Source organism: Falco punctatus (genome assembly GCF_963210335.1).
Source record: "Falco punctatus genome assembly, chromosome: 17".
Taxonomy (NCBI): Eukaryota; Metazoa; Chordata; class Aves; order Falconiformes; family Falconidae; genus Falco; species Falco punctatus.
The window spans coordinates 3,846,791-3,861,728 of NC_137597.1; the positions used below are offsets into that span (position 1 = coordinate 3,846,791).

Below are 14,938 nucleotides of genomic sequence, written 5' to 3' on the forward strand. Positions count from 1 at the left end.
CTACCTCGGATGCTGGAAACTGATTTGAATCTGCAGAGCAGTGAAAAAGAAGCTCATTTTTGCAAGCTGCGTCTGTCCTCTTTTTTTTTTTTTTTCTACCTGAGTGTGCCTCTTCCTGAGTAAACACTGTCGTTTGATTGATGGGCTTTATTTTCACACCTACAGATGGAACAGTTGGCGTCAGTGATCTCTTACCCCTTGTTGATAGGTTTAATAGCATCTTCCTGGGACGTGTGCATATTTTGGGGGTTGCAGCCCAGGTTCCATGTGCGGCACTTCCAATGCTTGGTGGGGGAACATGTACCCAAATAAATTGTGCTGTCTCTGCCAGACACTTACTGTTGTGGCCCACGAGGGCGGAGGATTCTCAATCCGTTTACTACCGAGGAGAAAATTCCTGAGTCATCTGGTACAAATTAAGATTTAGATCCAGCGTTCAATCCTGGATGAGCCTGTGACTGTGCTTTTAACTTTCCAAGAAAATGCTCGTTGTCCTGCGGTGGAGTCGGGAGGGTGCTAGGGGTTGGCCCGTAGCAAGGCAGGAGGTATGGAGCTTCCCCAAAGAGGAGCCTGGCACTTTTGTTGCACGTTGTCTAGCTTGCTTTGTTAGTGATAACAGCTACAGATTATTTTCTCAGATGTCTTGCGCAGCTTTTATGTCAGAAACTCATGCGAGACTGTGAATTCCACTTCATGATTGTTTGTTCGATTAAAGTACGTGACTGTACAGAGACCTAGGACGTTCCTATTTGCGTGTGAATTAAGTGCTTTATCAAAAATAGGTGTATAACAATCCAGTTGGTCTGTGTTGGATGTCCTATATGTCATCTTTAAAATCCACTATACCAGTAAAATAGGTTGAGGGTGCCATTGGATTCCAGTGGTAGGATGTGCTTTGCAGTCTTCTATAAAATCAGCCCAGTATTTCTTTGAATCAAACCATTGCTTTGCCGCCATTTACTACTGCATGTGGTAAATTCATATGTGAAGAAAACCTTAGCACTTTTTAATTCAACGTGACTTTTCCTACAGCACATGTTTATCTTGGCATCGTTTTTTGTGCCTTTTCGGGTGCATAAGACTAGGCAGAAGAGAGAAGAAGGATCCTAGTTTGCAGACGGAGTGTTATTTCTGTCGCCTCTCTGTTTAAGCAGAACAGAAGGAAGGGCTCCTCACCTGCCTGTATCACTTCAAGCACAGTTTTAGAGCTGGGGATAAACTGCTTGGGAGGCTGGTCGTGCTGTATTCATGCTTGGTTTCCAGGCTGGCTAGCTGCCTGGAGATAAATTTGTTTCCAGTCAGATTGAGAGTTCACTAAGCATCACAACAGCATCCCTGGCTTTTGATTCAGTGCCTCTGCAGGTAAGGAGAAAAGAAATTGGATAGCCTTCTCCAGGAACCAGTGAAGAAAATCGGTTTAAGACAGTTATTTACCTGAAATACTTGGTTGTGTATGTATGTTGTGATGGTGGAAGCCTTGCGTTCCTCCCTGTGTTATTGCTGGCTGATTGATATTGCTGCTTATGCAAAAAAAAAAAAAAAAAAAAAAAAAGCCCACTGTTCAAGGCTGCTGAAGGTCTTCTTTGAATGAAATTCATTTGAAGTATTTGCCTTCCAGTTCACTTCTGAGAGAGATTAGCCCAGGGTTAGCAGTAACAGTTTTGCAGATGAGGTAAAATCGCTCATCCGCAAAGGTCAGACCCAGTTATCTGTCCCAGCCATGCTGGTGTGCGCATACACGCGTACATTGACCTTCATGGAATTGCTGTTTGACTCCAGAAATAACCTTGGGGTTAATAGTCAGTGGTCCACCTGTGGGCTGAGCAGAATGTCAGAAATACTGATAAGACAATAAATTTTGCATCCAAAGACAACATGAAAAGGTTCAGTTGAAAAGCTCCTTCCTAGAAGTAGAGGTCAGGGAGCATGTTACAGAAAGAATTTCAGATTTCTATGAACACCTGTAGTAGGGGCAGCTACAAATCCTTTTCTCTTGGGGCAGTTCTAGCATCAGCTGTCATTAGCAGCACTAGTGAGGTGTGCTCTGGCTGTGTAATTTGGTGTATCTGTGTGTTCATTTAGTAGGCTGGGCACTTAACCAGAAGAATCTTCTAATTAATACAAGTTCTTCCTTCCCAAAAGCATGTGACTGTACAGCAACTGGTTAGTAGCTGAACAAGTGGGAAATGGCTTATCTCAGCTGCTCAGGACAGAGGATTTTTCTTATTAAATATTTAGTTGCCCTCACCCAAACATCTTGTTTGTTTGTTTGTTTGTATAAGGAAAAAAAAAAAAAGCCTGACATAATCAGTTCTGTCTATCTTGGCTGCAAGAGCAAAGGCACGATTTTCCTGAACTGTTTCAGATGTGTTCCAGCTGCCAGAGGCGACAGCCAAATTTACCTTCCAAATGTGGCTGGGTGGTTTGCCAGATTCTGTGTAGTGTTTCAAACCAGTTAAGTCGTGGAGCAAAACCTCATCGTGTTTGTAGCACTTGAGTTGCAGGCATCTATAGTTGTAAAAAGGAGGGAAAAAAAATTAATGTAAATTATTGGGGAGGGGAAAGGAGAGGTCTGGGGGGAGAGGAGCGGGATGGCGTTTTGCATGCATGCATGATGCGACACCGGAGAGCAGAGGCGAGAAACAGCAGTTTGAGAAAGTGACTGAGCCACAGCGGTGAGTGGATGTTTAAAAAGTGACAGCAAATCAGATAAAGTGGGTAGATCCTCAGTAGTATTCGAGTAGAAGACAAAACTGTTGCTTAGATCTCCTCTTGATTTGTGTCTGTGCCTGATTCAAAAGGCTTCTCTCAATACCCATCTGTATTTTCATTTTCTATCAAAAAATAGTCTTGTTCCTGTTGCAGAGGCCACATTACAATGTTGAAAGTATTTTATGTTTGTATTAGCTTGCTTCAAATGTATGCAGGGCATCCCTGAAATACCTGGTAGCTGTCATGTTGCTTTGATGGTGTAAGTGGATGTCTTGTACATACTTTGAAGTTATTTTCTTAAACTATAACTTCAAAGGGGTAAAACTGCTAACGCCAAAGCAAATTTTATCCATGTTTAGGCTGTAATAACCTTTAGAGGAGATTCTGGTCATTTGGTGGATATTGGCATGCAATTAGTAACTCATCAAATAGTTGTTTTTTTCCTCCAGATTGAATTAAAAAATGGAATATAGAAAAAGAAGAAAAAAACTACTGGAAATGCATGCATGGTTAGAACTTGTGATGTATTTTTGTCGTTTTTCTTGTGACCGTGATGTTTTAAGGTGTACAGAATTTTACAGCATGTGCTTCCCGTTCTAAAGGAACTGCTCCTGCACAACAAATACAGAAATATGCACTGACCTGTCGTTAAAGTATGGTTTTTTTCTCTTTGAACTTTTCATAGGCTGGAGTGAAAGGGACGTTAGGAAGATTAGTGGGAATTTTTGAGGTAAGTTTCAGACATTGTTGAAAAAATTGTTGAATTTCGATGCAAAAAAATTGTCTTGAAGTAAAAATCACTTCCTAGTTTGTTGCGAAGTCAGCTCGCTAACTTGTTTGAAGGAAAACTCAAAACTCCCCGTTAAATAGAAACGTAGCTGATCAATTTTCAGTGATACCGCTCATCTGCAATTTGCAGTTCAGTTAACAACAGGAGGGATAATTATGGCAGCGTAACGGTGGATATTCTCGGTGCCTTCGTACCTTTCTTGCTGCCACACAAGGGCACCCAGCAGCTGGGGAGCAGTGGGGCTCCTTTGTTCTTTAGCACCTGCCGTCACCCGTTGCCAAACTGGTGAAGTGGTGGAGCCCGTGTGCTCCGATGTGGAGTGTGGGAGCACGTGGTGAGTACCGGGGAGATGCTTTGCCACAGGTGCCAGGCACGGCTCTTTCGACAGTTGTTTTTTCACGGAATTGTGTGAAATAGATACAGATCTTTCCTGTGGGGCGGGATTGGTTTGGGTTGGTTTGTTTGGGTTTTTTGCCCCCCCCCCCAGCTGAGGAACTCATTTATACACATACCTGTCCACCAGATACTGCCTTACAGTTTAGGCACTAGACTTTTTGGCTGCAGTCCCTACTAATACTTTCAGACCTCTCATTTAAAACACAACAATTTTTACTGAACGTGAGGGGAACTAGACGTAAGGTACCGTGGCATGATAGTGAGGCAGCTTGCCGCTTGCAGTCGCCACGTGCCCACTTGCCTTGTTTTTCCCTTGGTAGCTTTGCTTTTACTCTGTTCCCTTTGCCTTCTAGAATCGGGACAGGAAACACAGGACATATGTTTACGTACTTATCGTCACAGAAGTGTTGGAAGACTGGGAGGACTCTGTCAATATTGGTAAGCTCTTTGTGTTTGCTAGCGTGAACTGGTTGGATGCAGAAAAAACAAGTCAGCTGAGCATCCCTCTGGGAGCCAGAATCTTTGTGAGAGTGGTTCAGAAAAGTTGCAGTGGTGTGTCCTTTGGGTGCTTGGGGAAAAAAAATAGTGGTTAAACTGATGCTTTTGTAACCTCTGTGGCCCAAGGTAAGTCAATTCAGCTGTACAGCTGCCTCCACAGCAATTTTGTATTTAATTCTTGCACTTTAAGTTATTAAGTAAAGAGCATGAAGAGCTGTCCTTTCTAAGACAAGAAGATAGGGCAGTGTGGATTAATCATTCTCCGCTATCTTTCGAAATCTTTGCATTTAAATCGGATTCCCAAATGAAAGTGAACCTATTGTTCCACGCGACATTTGTCAGTAGTGCTGTAGCACCTGTAACTTGGCTTTCGTCAGGCTGTATATGGAATAATTTTTATGGAAAGAGTAAGAAATTAGTTCTGTCCACCAAAAATTAAGGTTCACTTGCAAATCGATAGGGATTGGGTGGTGGTTGGTATCTGACTTGAATAGAAATTGCAGAAATAGCAAAAGAAATGTGTTTGTGTGTTGATTCTTTGGTTGTTTTTTTTTTTTGAATAAGGAAATGCAAGATTGGTTTGTTTGGACAGTGATTGTAATGCCCTGAACAAATAGCTGTTACGGGGATAGAGGAGCCATTAGTGCGGTGTTTGGACTAGGTAGTCCTGGAGATCAGAAAATCCTGGGAGAAGATTTTCCGGTGTCTTCTGAACTGATGTTTTCTACACAGTGAAATTATTCTTGCAGCGTTTGTGCACGTGATAATGATTGAGAGCTAATCAACAGTAAAGTTTACACGTAGAAAGGATGCCATCGTTTTGCTGGGTCTACTGTTTTTTCTCTTTACCCACAGGAAGGAAAAGGGAATGGTTTAAGATAGAAGATGCCATAAAAGTTCTGCAGTATCATAAACCAGTGCAGGCCTCGTATTTTGAAACCTTGAGGCAAGGTTGTTTGGCAAACAACGGCACTCCCGTCATGACCACAACGTACTCTGAGAGCTCCGTGTCTGACATCAGATGACTGAAGACGTCCCTACGAGAGAAATTTTGAAAACTAGACTGAAACGTGGATTTCCCTCCCCCCTCCCCTTTTTCACATGCCTCCTCTATCAAACAAGGCATGGGCAGCAGCCTGTGGCAGAGCAAGTGTTAAAGAGTGCTGCAATTTAGTGCAAGGTGGGATTTTTTTTTTTGTTGGCTTTTTTTTTTTTTGCTTTTTTGGATATGTATTTTGTAAAATACATTTTGTGCATGAAGTGCCCCTTTCCCCTTACACCGCTTCCATGGCCTGGCGAGCGAGGCTGCCCGTTTCGCCTCTGCCTTGTGTTCTGAAGTGTCCCGTTTGTGTCATCCCAGCCATAGCCACTTTTTTTTTTTTTTTTTAATTAAAAGACTTCAAATGTGAGATCAGCTCTTTAAGTCTTAGTCTGTACTGTAAGGTGCTGTTCAGACCTGTGTGGTGGTCACTTTCAGCGCATATGTATAAACTTTTTTTAGATGGAGAATCTAACATTTTAATTTTGCGGGAATTTTTTTTAATCCTGGTCTGCTTCTGAAAAGAAGGGTTCATAATTAATCTGTTTGCCTTTTGTTCTGTTTTTTTTTAAAAAAAATACACGTTCTGTGACAGTGCAAGTGGCTGGGCCAGTTTACTCCCTATATATCTCCCGATTTAGTGCAGTGACACTTGAAGATGAGGGCAGAGTTTTGATCACCTGCGGACATCCCTGCTGCTCCGTTGCTTCTCCTACAGCTTCCGCCAGTGTTTCTGCATTTACATGAAAATGAAACAAAAAGGAGTTGGTCTCTTAACACTTGGCCAAAAATAAATAGCCTCAGAAACGCTACGCTAGAAACTGAATTTAATTGTCTGTGGTAGGAATCAGGGATTTGAAGTGGGGTCAAAGTCTGACCAAGTGGAGCGTCGATCACCAATGCTGTTCTGCTGATCCTGCTGCGTTCTGCTGATGTCTCTTCTTGTCCACATGCCTTATACCGTGCTGAACTGGATACGTGTAATTTGTGCTAAAGCATCGGATTGTGCTTACTGAGTGTTACTGCACGAACCCTCGGTTGGATAACCATGTGTGTCCCTGAAAAGAAGTCCTGGGGGAGAAATTCGGGTGTTCAATCTCTGGTCCTGTGGTTCTGCAGCACTTACAATTGCACCATGGAGCATGCTCAAAATGTTTAAACTCTCCCTCTGTGAAAGGTACAGCTGACTCCCAGCAGAATTGCGAGTTGGAGGAGTACACCCTTTAATAGGATAGTTCCCCTGATGCATTGGCACACTTCACCTTTTTTTTTTTTTTTTTTTTTTTTTTCCTTTTTCTTTTGTTGTTGATGTAAGTTTCATGCTGTCTTGATTTGCCAACAGTGTTGTCTAGTTGGGAAATAAAATGGGAAGGGTCGGGGCTGGGGGGTGGGTTGGGACAGGTACAAGTTTTGGGAGGGGCATTAATTAATCCCTGGCTTGGGACAAGAAGGAGTCGCTGAATTCAGTAACTTCTCCGTTGTCAGAGCATAGCCAAGATGTGAAATTAAATCTGCAGTACTCTTTTTTTTTTTTCTTCTTTTTTCTTTTTTTTTCTTTTTCCCATTTTTCCCCCCCTCTTTATTTAACAAAAAATATTCTAATAAATACTCACTGTTCCAGAATTTTCTCTCTTCCCGAGAAGCACTTACAATATGAAAAATCTGATAGAAATATCCATGGAGCCTGGGACAAGGGGGAATGGTATCCTTGCTGGTTTGGCAAGAAGCTGTTCATTTTAAGATCCTATTCTGTTCCTTTACTTGTTCTCCTTGCTTTCATCAGTGTGGAGTAGCAAGGCCAAAAGCGGTGCCAGTGATCGCTAACGTGAAAAACCGCGCATAAGAAAAAGCCGAGAGGCATTATTCAAGAAGTAGCTTGAAACCCAGCAGCTGGAATCAAGCCTAAATTACACCAGTTCAGTTCACTTCAACTTAGAGACGAATGTACAATACTTTCTTACTCTTTGCTGAGCGGCCTGAACCAAACTCTTGAAAAAGGGCTTGAATATTGTATCTGGAAGTGTACAAGAAATTCAGACAGCCTGCTGTTACCGAGCTGTGAGTGGCACCTAACACAGCCATCTACTGCCTTCAATTGAGATTTTTTTTTTTTTTTTGTCTTTACTGTACAGATTAGGATGTTGAAAACGCTTTGCAACAAAACAGCTGGTACTCCTGAAAGAGTAACTGCAGTTTTAATATCAACAGCATGCACACTTCTGTTTTTCAACTAAAATTGTTTTTACAGGGCTGTTAAACTGACGATTTAGGGTAGAATATTGTTAATGACTTGCTAATGGCTTATTTGTTTGGGTCAGAAAAATAAATTGTGCCAAGAAAGTGTTTTAATGTGGCATGAATTGATGCTGTTAACACAGTAACAGGGAGGGGCTGATATTATGCCTTTTTTAACTGGAAATAGCTCCTGGGTAGAAATAGCTTTTATTCGACAGATGTGGATTTTAAAACAGGTCTTAGTCCTGTGCTACCTGAATCTCTCCCTGCACCACACAAATTCCCCTCTTCCTCAGCATCTGAGGTTCTTCTCTAGTTACAGCTGCATGCCCTAGCAGTTTCAGCCATTTGATCCAAAATGATATTAAATTGGTTTGGGACCGACAATCAAACTACCTTTATTAGCGACAAGAAGAGTTGTGGGGACGGGGGTTTCGCAGTACAGCCGAGTGCCTGCTTGATTAAACGGCTTAGGGCTGCTGGCGTGACCAACCACTCAAAAATCCTGTAGGATTAGGCTCGGGCTTGCGGCGTTTGCTAAAACTGGTGCTATATCGAGAGAGCGGGATTCTTACCTCGGCTGACGTAGTGTCTCGTGACCCCTTAACGCCAGCGTTGCGGTGTGTCTCGGCTTCCCGTTGAATAACGTTCTTCGCTTGGCTTTCAGCGTGGCTTTGGTCTGGCTCGGCACGGGTGTGTGCGTAGGTCAAAAGGAGAGGAAGGCCAGCGCTCCGTGGGGACGGCCCGCGAGTTCGCCGCGGATTTGTCCAGACCCCCTCAATCAAGTTGCAGGTTTCAGACGCTTGTCTTCGGTTCTCTGAAATCCGGTTTGGGATGAATGCCAAATGGCGTGTGGATGATGCGCAGCCGCCGTCTGAGGGGCTGCCATTAATGACCTTTTGGCACACCTCGCGAGGGGCTAACGTTAATTATCTTCTGGCGCTGCTCGAGAGGAGCTGCTGCTAACGAATTACCTTTTGGCACACCTCTGAACTCTGGGGTCTCGTGAAAAGCTTCCAGTGTCCTCCGCCACTTCTTAGGGGTGGAGTAATTTTGCTAATAAGATTACTTTTTCCCTTGCTGCTTTTCATGTGTGTACTCCCGGTGTAAGGACGCCTCACTCTTGCTACAACAAGAAGCAAACCTGCCTTCGGCGAGGAAGAGGAGGGGGAAATTCCTGGCCCTTGAAACACTCACCTACTAGATTTCTCTCTGCACCTAAGTGTCAGCTCAGGGTTGCGAGTTGAGTGATGGAGGAAGAGGGAGACCTGCTGCTCGGCGCAGGGAGGTTCTCTGAGCAGTTCCCACTCTTAAACATTGATTCACTTCCTCTGGTGGTGTCAAAATTAGAAATCCTCGTATCGTGGAGTTGCATCCGGCCATCTGGATTTTTAAACGTAGTTGAGACCTTAATGGGAGAAGTGCTTTCAGCGCTTAGACACCGCCGCTTAGCGTGATGATTTTTTAAACCTCAACATACTTAGAAAAATCTGGATCTCGTGTCACTGGAAGCGTTTAACAGACCAGCTTGGATTACTGGCTGCGGCAGGAGAATGTTAGCTGGTGGTTTAAGCCGATGCTAGGTGGTGGGTATACTGGCATTTGTTGACACCAGCATGGGAGCAGGAAAAAAAAGGATGCCCTCGGGGTACCACTGTCTCCAGCAACTGCTTCTTGATCCTTCCAGCAGGATTTGTCAGATCCCCTACCTTTCTGATGGTCTTAAACGATGCGTAAAGCTCAAGAGGCAGGTGGACGTCCCTCTGCAGAAGAGTGCCAAGTGTAATTAAATTTAGCGCAGCTGAAATCAGACGCGTTGTGCTGGAGGAGGTCTCTCTCAAATAAGGTTTTGGTATGGTGGAGCAGGGGTTTGGATGCGGTGGTTCACGTCAGCTTGCAAATCGTGCGCAGCGGAAAATGTACAGCGCCTTTGTCTTGAAGTGGTTACTGTTAAGATGGTTTGGGGGTTTCAAATTTGACTTGTGCTTGTGCTGAGGCTTTCCAAGGACACGTTTCAAAAGGCAGGGCCTTTTTTGGGGTTAAAAATACTGTTTTCTGTTTGGTGAGGGTTTCCCCCAGTATTTAACGGCTGTGCATGCTGGTGGGTGCCTGGCTATGAGAGCTGTGGTGTGACGCTGCCGGGGAGGGGACACCTTTTCCTGGGAGATGCTTAGAGAAGAGTGAAAGGTTGCGTGTTCTTTTATTTTCCCCATTCTTCCTGAAATTTGCCATTCAGTGCTGTTAAAGTACTTCTGGTCGCTTCACAAAGATGTCTTTTGATTTCTTCACAAAGATGGGTTGTTTAATTCTAGACAGTAGTTGATTGGCGATAGAGAAGCTCGGTATTGTTGCAAAGCCAGGGGAGGCTTGTACATCCTTTATCTTTGCCCAGTGTTTCTGCTTGCTGTGTTGTGCTCTCTTAGGGTTCGTCGGAGCTGCTCAGCACCCTTGCTCAGAACCGCAGTGACTCCTTACAAGTATGAGTGGTTAGCGTTAGCCTCTCTAGGTTTGACAAGGCAACTGCCTCTCCAAGTATATCATTTGGCAAAACGTTCCTTTGAGTTAATGGCTACTTTGCAAACTGAGAATGAGATGGTTTTTTTCAAATGGAAAGTGTGTTAGCCTTTGAACTGCAAAAAACTCGTCAGGACTGGGGCAGTGACAGCTGAGAGGGTGCAGGATGTGACAACAGGCTTTCTCACCGGCTGCTGTGCTGTGAGGACGAGATAGGGTAGCTACTGCTTGCTCCTGATTTTGAACTCTCAGAACAAGATGTGTAGCCCCTGTGTGGTTTTACAGCTGAAATTTCTTGAGATGAGTCTGTCAAAGAGAGGGTGCCGGGATGGGGCGGGTCAGTGAGTGTAGGGCAGTTGCATCACCTGTAGCAAAAAGAGAACTCAGAAGTTGCTGATGCTCAGCTCACTTGTGTGTGTTTAATGCTGTTAAACAGAGCTGAACTCGTAGGCTGGTATTACTGATAAACTCCATTAGCCAGTAACTGTAATTAAAACCGAATAAAGAAGCTAAAAATACGGGCTTTAACGCAGGGGCGCTTCCTAACGAGTTGGTTTATGCTGCTGCGTGGATCCGATGGGGAGGGTCTATCTGGCTTCTTGGAGTCTTGCTACTTCTTCCCCCCTTCCCTTGCTCATGTTCGGTACAGAAGGGTTCAGGCAACATTTGGGAGTGGCCGTTGGTTGTTGATGGTAAACCTGCTGTGATTTAACTGAGTTCTGTGCACGTTACGCTTTAAGGAATTATGGGATGAACAGGTAAAGGGAGCCCAGCCAGGGCTCTCCTCGGATCACGTCTCCTGCCTCGCTTTGCCATAGGAAGGTGGCACGGGCAGGTGAATGCATGTGCTGTCTCTGCATCTTTTTAAAATACATCCTTTGGGATTTGTTTCCTTTTTCATCCATCCTGGGGAGGTGGTTCCTTCCTATCAGTTTGGTCCCAGCTTAGCAAGGCAAGTGTGTTCTGTGACAGCTGTGCTGAGCGGTGCCAGTGGGAGGGAGCAGAGCCTTACCTGGGGTGTACTTCAGAGCTCCTCCACCCCAAAAAACTGCTGTATTTCCTCTGATGATGGCCTTCAGTCTCGCTGCTGTGGAGGAAGGTAAGAGCTCTGGTTTGGGGGCTGGAAAGGAACTGCAATTTAAACATTTGCATCAGCTTTTTTTCCTGGGCATTGTGTGTGCTTCCCCGATTTCTGTTGAGCAACGAGAAGGCAGTTTTAATTCAGCGTGATCTTGAACGTGCCTTAAAGCAAACTCTATAAACTGAAAAATTGAAAGGGATCATTGGAATCTGCTAGTGTTGGCTTTTTTCCCTAGTGCAGACACAAAGTATTCAGTGGCTAAAAATGTGGGTAGGGAATGTCAGGAATCCTCAGTTCCCTTCCCAGATCTAGCAACGGACTTTGGGCCTCTGCCTCAGCATTTCCATGCAGAAAACGCGTTCACCACCAAATATTTGAAGCTGCACAGATCAAATGTTTGCCCCTCCCAATTATAACAACTTCAGCTTTTCTTGCTTGTACTCAGAAACGCAGTTTTATCCCAAATTGATGTGCTTTGTGCTTTTCAGACAGCCAGATACAATGTTCATAGCTGTGCAGAGCATCCAGTGAAATGGGTGATCTGGGAGGTTTGAATATTCAGCTTTTGCGGAGTGGAAGCTGTGGCTGGTTCTCGGGAAAAGGTGAAAATCCGTCGATCTCTTTAGCCAAACTTGCACCAAGAAATGAAGTTGTTGCAGACGCTTGTTGGTGTGAAGAGCTTTTATCTTATAAAGATAATCAGCAGCTTTGTATAACTCACTGACTGCTCTGGTCCTGCTTTTAAATGATTGTTTCCCCTCCTGGTTCTGTTCCTCCTGTTTAATAAGATAGCATCATCTAGTGGCTGCATCAGCCTGGGGATGCAGGTGACCTTGCTTCTGGTGTGCTCTCTCGTCTTGTCTCTGTGTTAGAGACTATAACATACATATATCTATCTATCTATATCTATGATCCTCGCTTTTCTCAGTGTTAGAATAAATTTAATACAGTTAGAGAGGACTCTCGGCTTCAGTGGTGGAAGGTGGTGTGTAGATACGTGCAGTGTTTTACTGGGTGTAGTGTCATGAGGTCTGTACATAATTGAGAGAGGTGTAGATGGATGAAGAAGAACACTTAACTGGATTGAAGATGTATTTAGGAGATTTATAAAATCTCTTTTTTGGTGCTAGTCAATAGGGTTGTGTTTTTTGGGGTTTTTTCCTCTTTTTTTTTTTTTTTTTTTTTTTTTTGGTGGGAAAGTGAGAATTTTGAAGTTATACTTGAGAAATTGGCTCTAGAATTGCCTCAGAAATTAACCTTGGGAGGTCCAAGAGTGTTTGCTGAACTTCCTGTATGTCCTATTTTATATTTATTAAATCAGAAGATCTGGAACGATTGCTCTGCATTTCCTGCTCAGTCTTTTCCTGAACTCTCTGTACCTGAGACCCCCTGGCAGCACCCCTGAGCTGGGAGAGCAGGATCCCAGCCCCCATCGGAGCCTGTTGCCCAGGGTACGTCACCCCGCCAAGGGCCCGAGCTGGATGCCCGTGGGTATGAGCGTATCTGCCTTAGGCTGCTCCATTCCTTACCAAACCGAGATACCTCCGAGATCAAAGCTGTGGGGCTTTGACCATTCTCTTCTCTTCGCCTCTGAACTGGTGCATTCGAATCTCCTTCGCGACCAAGGGTAAGACTTCGATACCACCAGTGTGGGCGATCCCTATGGAAAACGTTTGGGGTTTTTTAATCCTTGCAGATTTCTGAGTCCTTGAAGCGTGCAGGCCTGGGGTGGGGGGGGCACAATGGCAGCAGCAGAGCGTGGCGAGTGATTTCCCCGGGATTCCTGCTCCTGTGTGACCTGTGGTGTTGGTTGGGATGTCTCCTGCTGCTGCCCGGCTTTCCCACGGAAACGTCAGTGAGTTTGGAGGGGGAAAACTGGTGTAGAGAACAAACTTGCTAATTTATTAGAATTAAAAGAAGCCTGAGGTTTTCAGTGATTTTCAGTGAATCAGAAGTAATATAATAGTCGGTTCCCTGTGAGTTCTAGATGGTTTTGGACTTGCAGTTCCCATAGTCTGGTTTGGTTTATTTTTCTGGCTGCGGACTTCTGTTCCTCGCTCCAGTGCTTTGTGTTTCTAATCTTCTGGTAAATTTAACATGTGGGGTTTTTTATGATATATTAAGTTAAAATGGTTTGCAAAAACACTTTACAACTGCAAGGGCACTTTGGAAATCTAGCATTTCAGCTGATGCTTTTTCTTACTGACTGGGACTTGTTCTTACTTACGACACATTTGTTCAAAGTCAAATGCGTTCAGTAGAAAACACGTTTTGTTTTCTTTGAGGCTCAGATCTTAGTTCGAGCCTGTGAATAATGCAGGTGCTCTCTTGCTCCTGCTTAGTCTTGGCTGGCAGGTATAGCGTATACCTACATAATTTTGACATTCTCATCCATAGTGTTTCCAGAAAAAACGGAGGGCTCACTATCCACTCCTCGCTCAGCTCTGGTATCATCACAACCCCCCTGTCCCTCTTCTGCCATGAGTGTCCCGGTGTGTTTTGAGCCAGATGTTGAGACGGTATGAAGCTGCGCTGATGTACAGCAGCTGGCGGTCTGGTTCCTTTCTCAAGGTGTTTCCTCTGTTGGAGTTGTGTGGGAGGGGGAGGTCATCACTGTCTTTAAAAGATTTAAAAAAAAAAAAAAAAAAAAAAAATCGTGGATGCAAGTTTGACAAGAGTGTAGGCTGTAATCTAGTGCCAACCAATAAACACGCCAGTATTTCACACATGGCTCTGCTTGCTGCGTGGTCTCTCTTCTTCCCGGCACTTGTTACCATGTACGTGATCTTGGAGACTGGGCAATAGTGTCACCAGAGGAGAAAGCCCTTCCTGAAGTGTCTCGGGATATTCACAGTCTGGAAAAGAAAATTTGGAGGGATGTCACCCACAGCCTGATGCTGAGATGGGCTGGTCTGAGTGGGGAGAGCATCCTGCCATAAAACCAGGGTGAATTTTGAGGCACGGCGTAGTATCATCAGATGTTTCTGGTCCTGAGAGCCTCATGGAGCAGAAGTGGTCCTGACTCGCAGAGAGAGTGGAGAGCCCTTCACGTGGAAATAGCCACTTGCTGGGGGAGGGGCTGGGTGCCACCAGCACCCAGAGCACCGACAGCCTTCGGCAGAGCATGGCGTGGGGTCGCTGCTCTGGCGAGGGGGTCGGCGAGGGCTGGAGGTGGTGAGAAACGTGGGCAGATGCCAGCACAGGTCGAGGAAAAACGCCGTGAGCTCCTTGGGACTCCGTTTGCACAAATGCCGGCTGCGTCTGTGCTCCACGTGTGTGCGCACAAATGCTCTGCCCAAGTCTGACCGCTGCCCCCAGACCCGTGGGTAGGCTGGGGGTGTCCCAAGCCCTTTGGAGGTTTGGTGTCCCCCCTGCCTGCCTGGGAAGGGTGAGCACTGGGAGGTGCTCAGAGCCCATCGCAGGGGATGCAGGATTGGTGCCAGGGTGTGCTGTGGGAGCGCACAGGGTGCTCTGCACCGCCGCAGGCTGCCTTCAGTGGGTCCCCCTGTCCTCACCACCGGTGGGATGGGGCTGCTCAGCACCTTCCTTGGCCTCCGCGTGCTCCGGTAAGAGCTGCCGGGTCCCTCTGCCCCATGCCATGCCTGGTGAGGGAGAGCTGGGTGTGCTGGGGGCAGCACCCGTCCCATGGGTGCCTTGCGTGGCCCCCAGAGCT

At 45.3% G+C, this 14,938-nt stretch overlaps 1 protein-coding gene across 1 annotated transcript in view; it reads left to right on the plus strand.

Moving 5' to 3' along the window:
* The window catches only part of NUDT3 (nudix hydrolase 3), a 33,420-nt gene extending 19,425 nt beyond the window's left edge, over window positions 1-13,995 (plus strand). Inside the window, exons 3-5 of the mRNA XM_080367555.1 lie at window positions 3,398-3,442; window positions 4,252-4,336; window positions 5,252-13,995. Coding sequence (XP_080223681.1) covers window positions 3,398-3,442; window positions 4,252-4,336; window positions 5,252-5,421 — 300 coding nt within the window. The 3' untranslated portion in view covers window positions 5,422-13,995. The remainder of the gene's footprint in view (window positions 1-3,397; window positions 3,443-4,251; window positions 4,337-5,251) is intronic.
* Window positions 13,996-14,938: the final 943 nt, after the last annotated feature.